Genomic DNA, 17,271 nt, shown 5'->3' with positions numbered 1-17,271 from the left:
TTAAACAACTGAAAACCAGAATTCTAAGTTCTTACTTCACTACTAAATCAATGCCTTTAACCCTCCAACTCAGATCAAAGTTCAGTTTCTCACGCTTTACTTTCAGTGTAGGCAGGGGGAAAAACACACCAAAAAGCTCACAATCCAGAATATAAGTGAAGTACAGCCGCCTGTTACTCTTATAATACCAATGACAGAATGAAATGAATTGGAGATAGTTCCAAATCCAAAACTATATGTTTCCTTTCTGATTTCAAAATTTTCTTCTTTATATCTTAAAACATCTTAGAGACTCATTTTGGATATAATTTAAGATGTTGGGCTGAGGACTTCCCTGGTGGCACAGTGGTTAAGAATCCGCCTGCCAATGCAGGTGAGACGGGTTCGATCCCTGGTCCGGGAAGATCCCACATGCCACGGAGCAACTAAGCCCGTGTGCCACAACTACTGAGCCTGCGCTCTAGAGTCCGCAAGCCACAACTACTGAGGCTGTGTGCCGCAACTACTGAAGCCCGTGCACCTAGAGCCCATGCTCCGCAACAAGCCACCACAATGAGAAGCCCACGCACCACAACGAAGAGTAGCCCCCGCTCGCCACAACTAGAGAAAGCCTGTGCGCAGCAACCAAAACCCAACGCAGCCAAAAATAAATAATAAATTAATTAAATAATTAAAAAATAAAATGCTGGGCTGGGTAAAGTTACAACAGACAACATTCAAAGGTCCCTACTGTAACTGTATATTGGCTAATAGTGTTCTATGCTGTCCCCTTATTTACACCACACACTTCAGAGAGCCTGCCCTTGCGCCAGCAGGAACAGGTAACAAAACGGAGCATGACAAATGCTACCAGAACATTTTAGGCTATGATGACATCCAATTTGGTTAACTCTAAAAGAAACAGAGGACTGATTAACTACCATGGCTTTGGCTCCCAGAAGGATGTTCTTCAATGGTTTTGATGGTGGTTACACTGGTGTTCTCAGAACTGACGCTTGTTGTCCGAGAACTCTGCAAGACAGGTGTTTTGCCCCTTTCTTTTTTGACTTCCACTTTCCCAGTAGGCTCCTTCTGTGAACTATTAAGAAAATCAAACAGCAGCTCATCATCAGGTTCTGACTTTTTTCTTCGAACAAACTGGGATGAAGGCCTAGGAACAGATGCATTTTCAACAGGATGGGAGGCCTCCACTGATGTCCTAGATCCTAGTTTCACATTTGCAGTCCCAGCTAAGATGGTGGCTTTTTGATTCCTAATATTATCAGCTGCTGAGGAAATGTAAGTAGCTTTAGGTCCTGTCTGATAAGTCAAATCTGTATTTTGCTGGTGAAGTTCAGGATAGTCAGTATTTTTGCTATAAACAATGCCGCTGGTGTTCTCTTTTCTACTGAGAGCTGTTGCAGCCCCTTGATCAACTCTGTTTAAAAGATCCTCTGCCTTTCCAGCAAGATCAGCAAACCAGGACATGATGGCAGCAGAATAATCCTATTGGTGAACCTGTAAAAAGGATATAAAATGATCAGTGTGGCTTAACAGCAGTGCACAGCGATTAAGACCAGGCTCTAGAGTCAGATAGTCCTGGGTTGGAAAGCCTGACCCTGCCTCTTACTATGTAACTTCAAGCAAACTACTTGACTGAAACTGAGAAACTTCACCTAGAAAATGAGGGAAATAAGGAGTACTTACTTTACAAGATGGTTTTAAGATGAAATACTGCATTAAAAAACACTTTGAAAAATGCCTAGCCCACAGTAGGCACTCATTTGAGTAGTTGCTACCATAATTACAACTACCACTACTACTGTTATTCCTATTTCAACAAAGTGTAAATACTGCAGCACTATCATGGATAAGTTAGATGTGCATATACACGCCTAAAATATACCTTCAATAATTTGGATTCTCAGTACCTACTATATGCACATTAAGCTAAGTTCAGAATAAAACAATTACGATTGCACATTCATTTGATGCATATATTTGGGTACTTATCCAGTGCCACAATAAATCAAAATGATGATGATGAAATAACTAGTTTCCATTTCATAGAAGAGTAGCATATAAAAAAGTCAACCATTTCTTGAATGTGCACATTATTCCTTTTGCCTGGAGTGCTCTTTCACAGTTAATTTTTTTTTTGTTCTTCACCTGAACGTCATCTGCCCCCAAAATGGCTCTTTTGTCTCATCTAAATTAGGTCCTATCATTCTCTGTTCACACACTATTCTTTTCCCTCACATCCCTTCATGTTTTATATGTATTTTTTTTTCCCCTGTCTCTCCCTCTTGGGGAAGGGGAGGCAGGGAGTGGGTGGATAAACGCCATGTCTTGTTTTGCTCACCAATGAATTCTCAGCACACAGCAGGCACCCATAAATACTGCTGAATGGAATTAATTTTTATGTTAGGTGCCCTGCAAACATTATCTTTAGCACACATAATTTTCACAACCACATTGTGCGGTAAGTAGCAATACCCTTTTTTCACAAAAAAAAAATGGGGGGAAAGGTTTAGAAAGATCCCAGAGTTTAGACAGCAGCTCAGACAGGCAAATCTAAGTCAGCCAAAAACCACTTTTTAACCCCTGCATTCCCCATCTAGCCTCCCAGTATATGAACAACCTCAAGATGAAACTCACCCTCTAAACCTGTTCCTTACAAGATGGGATAATTACATGCCCGTGTATTTCACAGAGCTTATGTGAAATCCAATGAAAATAGAAGCGACATGCTCCATAACATATAAAATTCCCTATAGAGTATGTATCATTCCCGAGTAAACACTGGTGGTAAGTAGGGAACAAATGATCTCTCCTAATAAAGCAATCAAAACATACTTATTAACTTATATCTTGCCTCTCATTGTAAAGTTTTAAAGGGTTTTAAAACAAAAGCCTGTGCCTTAAGATTGAGTACCCAATTAAATGTTAAGATGGGCCCTAGACACTTGCCCCGCGGACAAAAGAACTGTAGCAGACTTCCGAGGTACAGAGCCCTCAAGAAATTCCGCCCAGTAAATGGCCCAAGCCGACCTGAAGAGAGAGAGGGTGAGAGCGCAAGGGATGGGGATGGGGATGGGGATGGGGATGGGGATGGGGATGGGTACGGGGATGGGGATGGGGATGGGGACGGGGACGGGGATGGGGATGGGGACGGGGACGGGGACGGGGACGGGTCGGCCGACGGCGGTGGCAGGGCATGCACGAAGGCCAAGTGTCAACAAGAGGAAGGGAGGCTGGGGATCAGCTGGTCGGTCCAAGGGGCTCTGTCGTCAATGCCAGGTGGGCGAGTACAGACCCCCCACTTCGCTCCCTACCCACTGCACTGAGCCTCCGGAGGGGGAAGAGCGGCCAAACCAGGCTGGGGTGGGGGAAGGAGGGAAGGGGAGGGCACTAAGCCACGTCCGTGGAGGCCCAAAGGGGCTCCCCTGCCCTGTTCCTGAGCCCCCGGCAGGGCGGAGAGAGCAGGGTCTCCGCTGAGGGGATGCCGCCCCCGCCTCTAAGGCCGTTAAGGCCCCAAGGGGACCCCTCGGCCCCCCGTGGCCACCTCACCTGATGACTCTGGAGCGGCTGCACCGCGGCCTGGTCACTCTCCCAGGCCTCCCGTCCTCAGCAGCCGGCCGGGAGAGGGTCCAGGTTGAGCAAACCTGGCCCTAGATCGGCCACAGCTCAGTTACTCTTCCGGGAGACGTGGAAGAGCGGCGAGGACCCCAAAACAGAGTGGCTTCCGAGCTGCCTGAGCGGACAGGAGCCTAGAGCAGCCACCTGGAGGCGGCTCAGGCACCACCGCCGCCGGCTGCGGGGCCCTCGCGCCTGGCCACTCCCTTTTTCCGCCTGTGGCGAGCAAGGGCGGGGGCAGGGCCTGCGTACGTGTGACGTAGCTCGCCTCCCTAGGACCGCGGCCCGCACGCGGCCGACACAACATTGGAGGCCTCGCCCATCTGGGGGCGTGCCCCACAGCGGCCCACGTGGGTGGCAGGGGCGGTGCCCTGCCGGAAGGAATAGGAGGCGCGAGACACAGGTGGAGCGGCCGGCATTTACCTTTCCCCATTCTTCCTCCGCTCGCCTAGTTTTACGAATGAGGATGTTGAGGCCCATCCTCAACGGGGGATGAGAGTACAGAAAACAAGAACTAGTGGCAGAGACATATTAAATAAACCACTGAGTGAACAAGACAATTTCAGAGCTTTACCAGAGCTGTAAATACAAGATAATAGGGAGAAGTGACTGGAGGTGAGGGAAGCGCTTTAAATGATGTGGACAGGGAAGGTCTCTCTCCGAGGAGGTGACATTTGAGCTGAGACCCAAATGATGGAAAAGGCCAGTAACGGGCTTTCCATACAGCTGTACTGTAGTTATGCATACAGTTCACTGAATATTTGAAATAAGTCTAAAATCCACATTTAATAATTCAACAAATACTCAGCACCTACTTTGTGCACAGGGTTGACTTAATTTGGCACTAATGACAAACCTACAACATAGTCCCAAGGACCTTGGAGGTTAAGTAACTTGTCTAAGATCATGTGCCCTAGTAAGGAGTCCATATTACTCCAAAGCTTGAGCCGTTAGACTCAACGTTTTATTGTCTCCAAATTAAATATTGGGAGTAATTACAGCTCCTTCTTTTCTTCTTCTCAAGTAAGGTTTAGCCCAGTCCAGTAAGCAGAAGAACTTTCAGCAGCACCAGGAAATAATAATAGTAATAATGATAATAATAATAGCCTCTAATAGTTATTGTGTACTTATTAAGTGCAGTATACTGTGTTAAGCACTGGACGTGCTTCACCTCATTTAATTCTCAAAACAGCCATAAGGAAGGTACTGTTATCCTGTGGTAGGTGGCGTTGTTTCCAGCTATTAAGTGACTCCTCCTGTTAAGGATGTAAAAAATTAAGAAACAGAAACCTAAATTAAATAGAGTCAGGAGACCAGAAGGGAGAGCTCTCTCGCCCAAGAAGTAGAAAGACCCCTTTTCTCTCCTAGCAACAAATCAGCCAATGAAAAGCTGTGGACACTTTTTTTAGTATAGCCCTTCCAACCCCTTTCCCTTTCTATTACAGCATTCTCCTTCCCTTGCTGTGTGGGGACTTACATGTGGCTCACCATGGTTGCAGACCCCAAATTGCAATTCTCTGCTGATTCCAAATAAACCCATCTTTGCTGGAGAAATACCTGGCAGCCGAGTTGTTTCAGGTCAGCAAGGATTACACATCATCACCTGTTGCCTTGTGACTGCAATGCATCCTGTAGGAAGAGTGTCCTTTCCAGCCTTACTGATGTCAGGCTTGATCACGTGACTTGCTTTGGCCAATAGAATGTGAAGAGAAGTGTCTTTCACCACATCTGAGCAATAGTGTTAAGAGCCATTATGTGTTCCTACCAACGCTCTTAATCTTTTCCATCTCTCATGAGAATGGCCTGTCCCAGATGGAGCTGCTCCCTCAGCCTGGGTCCTGGAAGGAAAGAGATGTGAAGCAACCCACGCCTGACAAGTCACATGAGTGCAAAAGAAACCTTTGCTTTTAGAGATTTGTAATTGTTTCTTATGCAGCCTTACCTAATGAAATCTAATACATACCCCATTTAACAGATGGAGACACTGAGATTCAGAGAGGTTTAGTTACTTTCCCAAGGTCACACAGGAAGTAGGTAATACAGCTGGGATTCCAACCTACATCAGTGTGACTCCAGAAACAATATTGTTAATCAGTGAAGGGATGAGAATGAAAGAAGTTGAAGCAGAGCCAGATCTCCCATATGAAAAAAAAAAAAAAGGCAGTGAGAAGACTACCCCAATGTTTCAAGAATTCCCATGTACACTCCCTGAGAGAGTCAGCATATAGAGACATACTACCCAGAAGTCATCGGGGCTAGGCTGGATTAGCCAGAGAAACAGCACAGCCAACAGAAAGAGGTTACAACTTTGCCTTGTACAAGACACATGCAAAAAATACTAACCACAAAAGAAAAGATTGAAATTTGGACTTTGTTAAAATTAAGAATTTCTTTTCATCAAAAACAACAACAACCACAGCAACATTAAAGCTTGCAAGGCTTTCATTAAGTGAAAGGCAAGCCAAAGATTGGTAGATAATATTTACAATACATACATCTGACAAAGGATTTATATATAGAATATATAAAGCTCTCCAACAAATCAATAAAAAATATCAATCAACCCAACAAAAATAGACTAATATATAAGCATTTCACAAGAGAAAATATCCAATGGGCCAAAGCACAGGAAAAAGTATTCAACACTATTAGTCATCAGAGAAATACAAATTAAAATCACAATGAAATACCTTTACACATCCACCAGAATTGCTAAAATGTAAAAAGATGAAAAATGCCAAGAAATGATGAGTTTGTGGAGCTGCTAGGACACTCGTGCATTTTTGACACAACTGTTAAGTGATAGAACCACTTTGGAAGACTTGGGCTCTGTCTTTAAAGGTAAACATAGGCCTACTCTATGGCCCAGTATAGGGCTACCCTATGAGTCAGCAGTTCCACTCAAGAGAAATGGAGGTGAAATGTCCATCAAAAGACATGTACAATGAAAAACAAATAACTATACATGCAGCAACATGGATGAATCAGACTTACTTGAATTAAAGAAATATTGTTGAGTTCAAAGAAGCTAGTCCCAGGGGCGGGGGAGGGTTGGATTGGGGGTTTGGGACTAGCAGATGCAAACTATTATACATAGCATGGATAAACAACAAGGTCCTATTACATAGCACAGGGAACTATATTTAATATCCTGTAATAAACCATAATGGAAAAGAACATGAAAAAGAATATATATATGTGTAACTGAATCACTTTTCTGTACATAAGAAACTAATATAACATTGTAAATCAACTATACTTCAATTTAAAAAAAAGAAGCCTGTCTCAAAAGACCACATACTGTATAATTCCATCAATATGAAGGATAAGAACAGGTGAATCTAATCTGTGGTTATAGACGTTATAACAGTAGTTACCTTTGGGGGCCAGATATTGACTAGGAGTGGTCAAGATGGAGGCTCCTAGAGGGCTGATAATGTTCTATATCTTGAATTTGGTGTTGATTATGGATACACATGTAAGAGTTTATAAACTCTGTACTTACCAACTGCTAACTTTATTTCATGTATGTTATATCTCAATGAAAACAATTCAAAAAAACTACACATACCCTCTGAGAAGGTAATTTTACTTTTAGGAAATTATCCTACAGATATACTCACACATATACAAAGTTATTAATTACAGCATTGCTTATAATAGCAAATATTGGAAACAAGTTAAATGTTCGTTGATTTAAAAATCTTGGTACATTCATCCAATGACGTACTATGCAGATGTTTAAAAGAAACAGAAGCTTTTATGCAAGGATGCGAAAAGAGCTCCAAGATCTTAACAATATCTGATGTTTTAAAAAACCAAAAATTAAAAAATGGTGTTTGTAGTATGCTATCATTTGTGTACAAATATCTTTGATGAGTAGAGTCTATCTCTTGAGGGATACTTTCTTTCCCTCCTTGGAGAATTCAGCTGGGCAACAGGAGTAAGAGGGAGGTTTATTCTTCAATGAATCCTTTTTTGTATGTATCCTCTGAACTCTGTACCATAAGAATCTATTATTTTCCAAAAGTTAATAATATTAAAAAACTTTTTTAACTTTGAACGCCCTTGGAGGCTGAAAGCATTCCTCATGTCTTCACAGCCCTTCCTTTCAGATAGCCTGACACCCTTCATTTATGCCACCTGCCCAGCTCTGCAGGCTTTTTCCCTAGGGATTTTGTGACCTTCTTTGGAAGATGCCTGTGTTTCTTCAGCTCCGGGTTTCTGTGATTCTACTCCTGCTGAGCAGCTCTGACGAATGAAATTGTGAACCTCTTTGTGCATTTGTAGCTTCTGGCAGCAGGAGGCACTCTATGCTTAAAAATATATACGTACGCTTGTATGTTTGTATGTATGTATATTACATCTGGATTGACAAGTAAAATGAGTATTGCTGGATCGTTTTGTTTATAGAGCACAGAATGTAATATTTCCATGAATCAACGCTGGGTGACGCCCAGGAATTTCATATTCCCATACCTGTTTGGGAGTTCCTCCAGATTGACAGACCATTTCTGGTGTTTTCCATGTCACCTGGAATGCTAAGCTGCTCCCAGAGATGAGTCCTTCTGCCACTGCAGCCCTGATGAAACCTCCTAGGCCCCCATTCACCCCACATCCTCAGCCTGTCATTGCCCCTGCTCAGAGGCCTCCAACCCCCATATGACCCAACATTGGCAGCAGGGCTGGGTGGGTAAGAGGCTTTGTGCTGTCCTGGAAAAAGCTGATGCCTGAGAGTCAACAAACATCACACGCCTTGCTTTGGCATCATAGGCAATTCCATTTCTCTCTCAGGGCCTCCATTTCCTCACCTGTAAAATGGGTGGTTAGTGGTTTTTAAGGTGTATGTGAGTGATTGTTATACTGTAGGCTTCTTTCTTTAAAGGAAATCTTTATGTCTATGCCCCATATATAAAATGCATCCAAGTCAAGCAGTCCTGATTGAAGAGTGTGGAGGAAGAGGGAGGGGGGCAGGGAAGAAGGTATGCAGAGCCCCTCCAGTCTTTCCCCATACCCTACCGAGAAGCTCTTGATATAGCTACTAGGGAGTTGAAAATGTCTTTGCACTCTTTGCACTCTGTACTGGGTTTGTTTTGTTTTGTTTTGTTTTGTGTTGCCGGGGGTGAGCCACAGGCTTGCGGGATCCTATTTCCCCGACCAGGGATTGAACCTGGCCAGGCAGTGAAAGCTCTCCAAGTCCCAACCACTGGAAGTTCCCCGGGTGTTCTTTAAGAGCGTCACTCTGAGATTCTGGGATCCTGTGGAAGGCCAGTCCAGCTTGGGTGCAGGGAATTGACCTTCATCTTATCTTCTTTGTGCCATGGACCCTTATGCAGAATTGTGTGTGTGTGTGTGTGTTTTAACAAGTTCATCATTTAATAAGTCTGAATTCATTTTCACCACATGGTATTGTAAAGGGTCATCTGTTGAAACATTGTAACAGATCATAGTTTTAAAAAGTCATAGATATCCTGAGTTCTGTATAAATTAGTGGTAGTGAGTTAGTTCCTTTGTTTTGACTTACAAGCTTCAATTTCACTGTAGAATAAAGAATGTAGACCAAAGAAAGCATAATTGGTCACTCATAAAGAACAGTATTGTTTCTTTAATTTGAAGCTTTCTGAATGAACGGGTTCAGGCCTGATGTAATGGTACAAAGGTTATTTAATGAATAGGCTATGTGGAAATTGTACAAAATATTATTAACTTTAATCATTAATAGCTTAAGCAGCACTATGTTACTAATCGCTATTCAAACTCAAAAACCTGTTTTTGAATCCTCGGGAAGGCAGCATGTGTACACAACCGAGCCACCTTATACTTAGAGGAGTGTCAATACGTATTTCAACAGAAACTTTGGCTTTAGGAAGGAGTTAACAAACATTTAAAATAATGACTCTGGGGCTTCCCTGGTGGCGCAGTGGTTAAGAATCCGCCTGCCAATGCAGGGGACATGGGTTCGTCCGGGAAGATCCCACATGCCACAGAGCAACTAAGCCTGTGCACCACAACTACTGAGCCTGTGCTCTAGAGCCCGCGAGCCACAACTACTGAGCCTGCGTACCACAACTCCTGAAGCCCGTGTGCCTAGAGCCCATGAACCACAACGAAGAGTAGCCCCTGCTCCCGCAACTACAGAAAGCCCACGTGCAGCAAGGAGGACCCAACGCAGCCAAAAATAAATAAATAAAATAAATAAATTTATTTTAAAAAATAAAGTAAAATAAAGTGATGGCTTTAATCATCATTTTAAGTATATGGTAGGGGAAAGTGTGCTTTAATTAAATATACATCATACCAGTGATGCTGGCAAGGTTGAAAGTTACTAGTTTGTACATGACAAGACAGTAAGAGAAAAAAGCAATCCTTTGAAACAAAGTTTTAAAAATATATGTTCACATCAACAGTATGCATTTTATGACAATAACCTGTACAGATTGAGCACCCTAGGGCTCTCTTTTTATCCTAAAGAAAACAAATTTGCATTATTCTTGGGTTGTACCGAATTTAAAATAGATCAATTGCACACTTACCCCCTAGACAGGATAAACTGTCCTGGGGTGTACTGCTTTAATACCATCATTAAAATTGTTTGCAAAGAAAACCCAGAGAATTAAAAAACAAAACAAAACATTTTATTTCTTGGGAGTGGAGAGTCTTTTATTTGCTGTTATAATTAGCAAATATCATTCATTAAGTCAAAAATGGAAGGAGCATGCCCACAAACACTATTTGAGCAAAGCTGACCAATATACATTACGATTTAAAAAGTGAAGATCGTATACTATATGTTACAAGTCCCAATTAAACAGTGTCAAAATGACACCTGTTTCTTTGCTTGCTTTGTGATCATACCCGTTGGAGGTGTTAAAGGGGCTCCTGGCATTCCGCTTCTTTTTCTCTGCAGGCTTTAAAATCTGAAAAGAACAAATTAGTGCTTTGTCCACACTCAGCATGGCACCTCCATTGTCAAAGTCTCCACAATAATCAGTTGCAGAAGACAGAGTGACCAACTGCCTCTTTGCAAAAAATTCATACCATTTTCAACCACCTGATGGGCTCTACATATAAGATCCAAACTATGCTGATGGAGAAATTTGGCAACCACTTCGGCACCAAATGTGAAGGACAACTCCTCTGTCATTTTCACCCCAGCCTAAGACATCTTTACCTGGGTCAGACCACAAAAGATCACAAAGAAGACCTTGATCTGGTATATCAGTTGGCCGCACAGTTCTCGGAATCTGCACCATAGATTGAAGACCTGGGGACAAACTTCCATGACAGCAGAATGTTTTCTCATCCACAACGGCTGCTAACAGTAAACAGTTAAAGCAGTCTATGGAAGTTTTCCATAGTGTAATGTTGTATCTTCTTTTACATTCATCATAAAAATCCATACATGCTATTGATACTGACACATTCGTGGTTTCCTCTGAGAAGAAAAAAATTCTTGGGATATTTGATTTTCTTTAGCCAATAAGAGGCAGATATTCTCCAAAGACTGCTTCTCCCTGTCTCCAAGAAATAGATAATTGCTTTCTGGTGGGAAACCACCATACTCCAAAAGTCGAAGCAAATCATAGTATTACCTGTCGGTATCACCACTATTTTTAGCGGTGCTTCAAGTTCTCGTAGGATGGGCTGACTGAGAAAGATCTCTTGGGACTTTAAGCACAGTCCTCTGATTTCATTGTCTTGTAGCTGGACATTCTTGCCTAGCTTGGACCCTCTAACTTCCAACAGCCATTGGATGAGGCTGCTGATGTTGAGTTTATTTGTATCTGCCATCGCTGTCCCAAGGCCCACCCTCCCGTACGTGCGGCCTTGCACCCAGGATTCACATCTCCTTTCCCACAGCCAAGAGCACAGAGGTGGCCCCGGCGGTGGTAGCAGAAACTGTTGGTGGGTCCCCCCTAACCGCCCACACCCCCTGCTTCCTCTTTCTCTCCCCACTGGAACCATGAGGCAGAATTGTGTTTTTAAACCATAAAATAATATGCACAGTATGACAAAAGAAATTATAGTGGGAATATTGAAATACAGTTATCAAAATATTTTAAAATTATATGATTCAATAATCTATATACTTTTAAAATTAACACATCAAATAACAGTGTGTAAAACGAAACCTGGGGGATTTCCCTGGAGATCCACTGGTTAAGACTCTGCACTTCCGATATAGGGGGCACAGTTCCATCCCTGGTAAGGGAACTAAGATCCCACATGCCGCCAGGCAGGGCCAAAAAAAATAAAATAAAATAAAATGAAACCCAGCCTCCCTACTGTGGCCCACAAGGCCCTGCAGGATCTGGCTCAGGCTGCCCTCGCCAGCTGCATCTGGAACTGCTGTCCCTCAGACTCACAGTGTCCAGTCATCCCACCCTCGAGAACATAGGCCTTGATGTTCCCACTGCCTTGGAAATTTCCCCTCCACACATTCCCCACCCCATCATCACCCACAATTCCCAATTCACACGGACAGTCCCTTCCCATCATTCACGTCTTGGTATAAAATTCTCCCGCTCTGGAAGTTTCCCTGGCCACCCTGAGTCCACTAGGTCCTGTCCTGCTCCACACGATACCTCATTCTTTTCCTTTATAATATTTATAATTATACAATTTTATTTTGTGTAATTATAATTTGTGCAATTATAATTATGCAAATTTATAATAATCTGTATAATGTATTTTTACTTGTTTATTTACTTAGTGTGCATCCCCCCTCCATGAAGGCATAGACCACATCTGTCCTCCTCTTGTGTACCTCGCACCTAGGACAGGTGCATAACAAACGGTAGGTATGATTTTTATGTCTCTCTGAGTTTCCCCCTGCATGACCTTCTGCTTATTCTTCTCCATCCATAATCCACATCCTAAGTCCTAGTTCCATCCAAAATGAAGGCATGGGGTCTTGCCATGGGCCTCCTGGACCCCTCCCATGCAGCCTGCCTAACCCACAAGGCCAATCTACCTCTTTCCTCCCAAAACTCACCTCAAGTAGTTCCCCTACTTGGTTTTCAAGGACCGCAGAAGCATGGGGGTGGAACATTCTACTGAAATGCTGGAGACATTCCATCATGCAAGCATAAAAAAGCCTGGTAGAGTTCCTCAGGCCTGAGAGGAGGGGTCTTCATCACCCCTCAGGGGAGACATCATCTTTGCAATCAGGTGTGACTTTGGTGGCGTGGCCAAGGGGCAGGGCCAACCCAGCCCCCTCTCCTCAGGAGGCCGAGAAGGAGGTGAGAGTCTCAGGAAGGAGGGATAGTGGTGGGGCTCCCCGGTCATGGAGGGCAGGAGGAGGAGAGAAGCGTGCCTGAGTCTAGTGACGGGGCCCAGGAAGGGGCACACCTGGGTCATTGACATCAGTCCCACGTAAACTAACTGTTAATCGTGATTTGGGGATCCGTCATCTGAATGCAGGTGGGGTAGCTGTGTGAAGCCACATAGGAGGCAGTCAAATACATGTGTGCTTGTTTCAACTCATGTCCCTCCCGACTGGTCTGTTCTCCCCTAATTAGGGAACTGCAGCAGCCTAGCAGGGACTCGGTGCCTAGCTTCACCCATCCAGTGTTATTCCCCCAACAGGTACCCACTGCTCCATCCAGACAGGTGCCCCCCCATTCTGAAGACAAGCCTCGTGAGTTCCCCAGCTGCTGGCCTTCTTTCACTCTGGCCACTGTTTTCTATTCACCCACTCTTTCCATTTTGTTGAGTAGTCTAGTCTGTGCCAGGCACAGCTAGGCATTAAGGAGACAGATAGAAGAATGTCTGCTCTCAAAGAGCTCAAAGTCCATGTGGATAGATAAGAAAACTGACAATTACAAACAAGGTAGTAAGTCCTGCAAGGGAGGCCAGAGGAATGAATGAATTAGTGAATTAGTGAGTAAGTCTGGCTATGTGGACATACCTCAGTCTACTCAATCCTGTAGCCCCCGCACATGGTGTGACGAGTCTTATGTCCACCTTATCAGTGGGTAGGAGCAGACAGGTCTAGGACTGAATTCCCAAGGCCATGCCCCTCTCTTAAAAGGATACATGTGAGATGTCTAAGGCAGAGACTTGGGGAAAGTGGGATCCTTAAAAGGTTTCTCCTTTCTATGAACAATAAGGAATGTTTCTCTTGATCAGTACAAACCCCTTTTCTTTCTTTAAACTAGCTTTTGGAAAATTCATTCATTGATTGATTCAACAAATATTTATTAAGCATTTACTATGCGCTAAGTACAAATCCAGGTGCTGGGGATAGAAACAAAAGGGACCAAAGCAAAGGTCCCTGTTCTTGTGGAGCTTATATTCTAATGAGAGAAGACAGATAAAATAAGTCAAATTCTGGCTGAGAGGAGATGGTGGTAAGTGCTATGAGAGAATACAAAGCAGGGAAGGAGGGGGCAGTGTTCCAGGTGGAAACTGCAATTTTCAATAAGATGGTCAGGTAGGCTGAATGAAAAGCTGACACCTCTGTAAAGAGTTGAAGGAGGTAAAGGAGTGAGCCCAGAGGACATGGGGCAAGGGAGAGGAAGAGTGCTCCAACCAGAGGGGAGTGTGAGTGCAGGGACCCGGAAATCAGGGGCAAATAGGGCCAGAACTGTAAGAGCAGAAGGGGCAGAATGGCTGGAGGTGAGGGTGGAGAAGCAGGCAGGGGTCAGATAATATGGGTCCTTCTAGGCCCTGTGGAGGATTCTGCATTTTAGGCTAAAAGTGTTAGGAAGCCATTAGAAGGTTTCCAGCAGAGAATTGCTTTAACTCACGTTTAGCAACGTGATATACATTTTATGTGTCCACGTGACTGAATCTGGGCATGCCCAGATAGCTGGCTCAACATGATTTCTCAGTGTGTCTGGGAGGATGTTTCCAGATGAGATTAGCATTTGAATCAGTAGACTGAGTATAGCAGATTGCCCTCCCCAATGTGAATGGGTATCAACCAATCCAATGAGGGCCTGAATAGAGCAAAAAGGCAGAAGAAGGGAGAATTCGGTTTCTGCATGACTGTCTAGGCTGGGATGTTGGTCTTCTGCGCTCAGGCTGGGAATCACACCATTGGCTCTCCTAGTTCTCAGACCTTCAGGCTGCAACCACACCATTGGCTTTCCTGGGTCTCAGCTTGCGGATAGCCAATCACGGGACTTCTAAGCCTTCATGACTGCATGAGTCCGTAGCCAATTCCATATCCTTATCGTACATGCAGACGTACATACATACATACATACATACTGTTTCTCTAGAGAACCCTGACTAATACATGCGTCTGGATGGTGTGTTGAGAATGGATTGAAGGGGTCCAAGGACAGGAGTAGGACAACAGTTATCGGGTGATTGCAATAATTCTAGTGAAAAAGGAGATCGCCTCCCCCAGAATGATAGCTGTGGAGGTGATGGAAGTGGTCAGATTCTGGATCTGTTTTGAAGAGAACCCATAGGATTTTGCTGACAGGTCAAATGTAGGGTATGAAAGAAAGAGCAGTGTCAAGGATGAAAACGTCAAGGTTTTCTGCTGGAGGACCCGGAAGGAGGACTCGACATGAATCAGAACGAGGGGAAGGTCAGGAGCTCAGGCTTGATTAGGGCAAGTATGACATGCCGAGCGGAGATGTCAGGTAGGCAATGGGATGTGTGAGTCTGGAGTTCCGGGGAGAGTCCTGGCTGGAGAGAAAAGCTTGGGGTCATCAGAACATGGATGGAACCTAAAACCATGCGACTGGGTGAATCAGCCAGGGAGTGAGTGGGGATAGAGAGAAGGAGAGGTACATGACTAAGCCCTGGACCCACCAGTGTTCAGAGATCAGGTTAAGGAAAACCAGGAAGTGTGGGGATCCTGGGAGCCTCGTGGAGAAAATGTTGAAAGGAAGAGGAAGTGATCAACTGCATCAAATTGTGGGAGAGGGCTTGACTGCATATACACAAAATATCCGGAGTAGGTAAGTCAATAAAGGCAAAGAGGAGATTTGGTGGCTGCCAGGGGTTAGGGGAGTGGGGAGTGACTGTTGATTGGGTATAGGGTTTTCTTTTGGGGTGACGAAAATGTCTTGAAACTCGACAGAGATGGTGGTTGCACAACGTTGTGAATATTAAATGCCATTGAATTTTACTGTAAAATGATTAATTTTATGTTATGTGAATTTCACATCAATAAAAAAAGTTCTGTGAGAGATCAAGTGTGCTCAGCTTGGGAAATGACTCGTGGATTTTAGAAGTGTGGCGGTCTTTGGTGGTCTAGGCAGGAGTTATTTGGGGGGCTGTAGAGCAAGAACCTAAGGAGAGTAAATTAAAGGGAGAATGGACACGTGAGGGCTGCCAGAGGGCCACAGTACTCCCAGGAGGTTTTTACCTCTCCACCCAGGGCCAAAGCAAGGATCGCGTTTTTTCCTTCTGTCATTTTATTCATTAACCTCAAGGCTCACTCACCTCTGGAATCTGGTTTTGACCTTGGCATCAGCAGATTTCTTATACTTTTTTTCTTTCTTGCTAACTCCTTCATGCATTTAAAATGATGGTTTTTTCCAGCTTCACAAATTCGGTGGGTATCCAGTGGTGCCTCATTGTGGTTTTTCATATGTAAACATATATTGTATGTGTACACCTTGATATTGTCAATACAAACTGTCACTTGCCATGGGCACTTGCCATCGAGATCTACAAGGATTAAATCATGAGCTGCTGCAGCCACTGACTTTCAACACCCCTTGAAAGGGGTTCAGGGTGGAGGGCAGAGATGAGGCCCTCTGTGCTCTGGGAAAAACTAGCAGAACAGGTCTTCAGATAGTTAGATATTTTCAGGAGACGATATTATGAGCCCAATTCTTGTATCTCCTCATATCTCGAAAAGCACTAAAACCCTTCATGGTAACATCTGCTTCTTGTGACTAGCAGAAATCTTCTGCAAAAAGTATGTGTTTGATTGCATGCACTCCCCCTTCACCAGAATCACGTATATACTGACCTTCCCCCCACCTCTTTGGAGCCGTTTCTCAGAGCTATCTGAAATGCTGTCTCCCAGGCTGTCGTCCTCATTTTGCCCCAAATAAAGCTTAACTCACAACTCTCACATTGTGCATTTTTTAAGTTGGCAATATACATGTATGTAACTATGTATTTTATAAGTATATAATGTATATATATAAAATATGTTTTAAAAATATTTTTATCTAGTGTTTTTTTAGGTATTTTAATGTAGGAAGAGTTCAGGATATTTTATACACAGCTTGCTTGGACACAAATTTCCCCTGCATTTTTTTAACCTATCTTTACAGTGAAACATAACACACGTAGAGGAGTGTACAAATACATATCACATACATGTACAGATATGTGCTTGCCAGTGCACCAGAGGCCCCTGAGTGTTCTTTCCTACCATAACCCTCTTCTCTCCTGAAGGTAACAACAATCCTGATTTTTATGGAGATCAGTTCCTTATTTTTACAGAGGTCTGAGATATTGTGATTTATAAGAAATAGATATCTGGTCATTCAGATGACCAACATATATTTCTCCATATATAATTTTGCCTCTGTCCACAGTTCCTGGCTCGTAGCTCCCCAAACGCTTGGAATTTCCTAAGTGTTGAGAGTGATGAAAAGTGTCTTGTGTTAGTGAAGTGATGGAAGCACTAAGGGTAGAGGCTGTTTGCCAGGAGAACCAACCAACTTTCATTCC

General features: G+C 43.7%; 1 protein-coding gene and 1 pseudogene across 1 annotated transcript in view; both read right to left on the bottom strand.

Moving 5' to 3' along the window:
- GOLGA5 (golgin A5) overlaps positions 1-3,795 on the bottom strand; it is a 34,224-nt gene extending 30,429 nt beyond the window's left edge. The window contains exons 1-2 of the mRNA XM_030883514.3: positions 3,550-3,795; positions 921-1,497 (exon numbers count right to left, since the gene is read on the bottom strand). Of these exons, the coding sequence (XP_030739374.1) occupies positions 921-1,467 (547 nt within the window). The 5' untranslated portion in view covers positions 1,468-1,497; positions 3,550-3,795. The remainder of the gene's footprint in view (positions 1-920; positions 1,498-3,549) is intronic.
- A 5,398-nt stretch (positions 3,796-9,193) lies between these two features.
- Positions 9,194-11,406, bottom strand: LOC115867130 (serine/threonine-protein phosphatase PP1-gamma catalytic subunit B-like; annotated as a pseudogene).
- Between the last annotated feature and the right edge of the window lie 5,865 nt (positions 11,407-17,271).

Source organism: Globicephala melas, chromosome 2 (genome assembly GCF_963455315.2).
Source record: "Globicephala melas chromosome 2, mGloMel1.2, whole genome shotgun sequence".
NCBI lineage: Eukaryota > Metazoa > Chordata > Mammalia > Artiodactyla > Delphinidae > Globicephala > Globicephala melas.
Note: the sequence above shows the minus strand (reverse complement) of the source record. Positions and strands in the feature narration are given on the sequence as shown.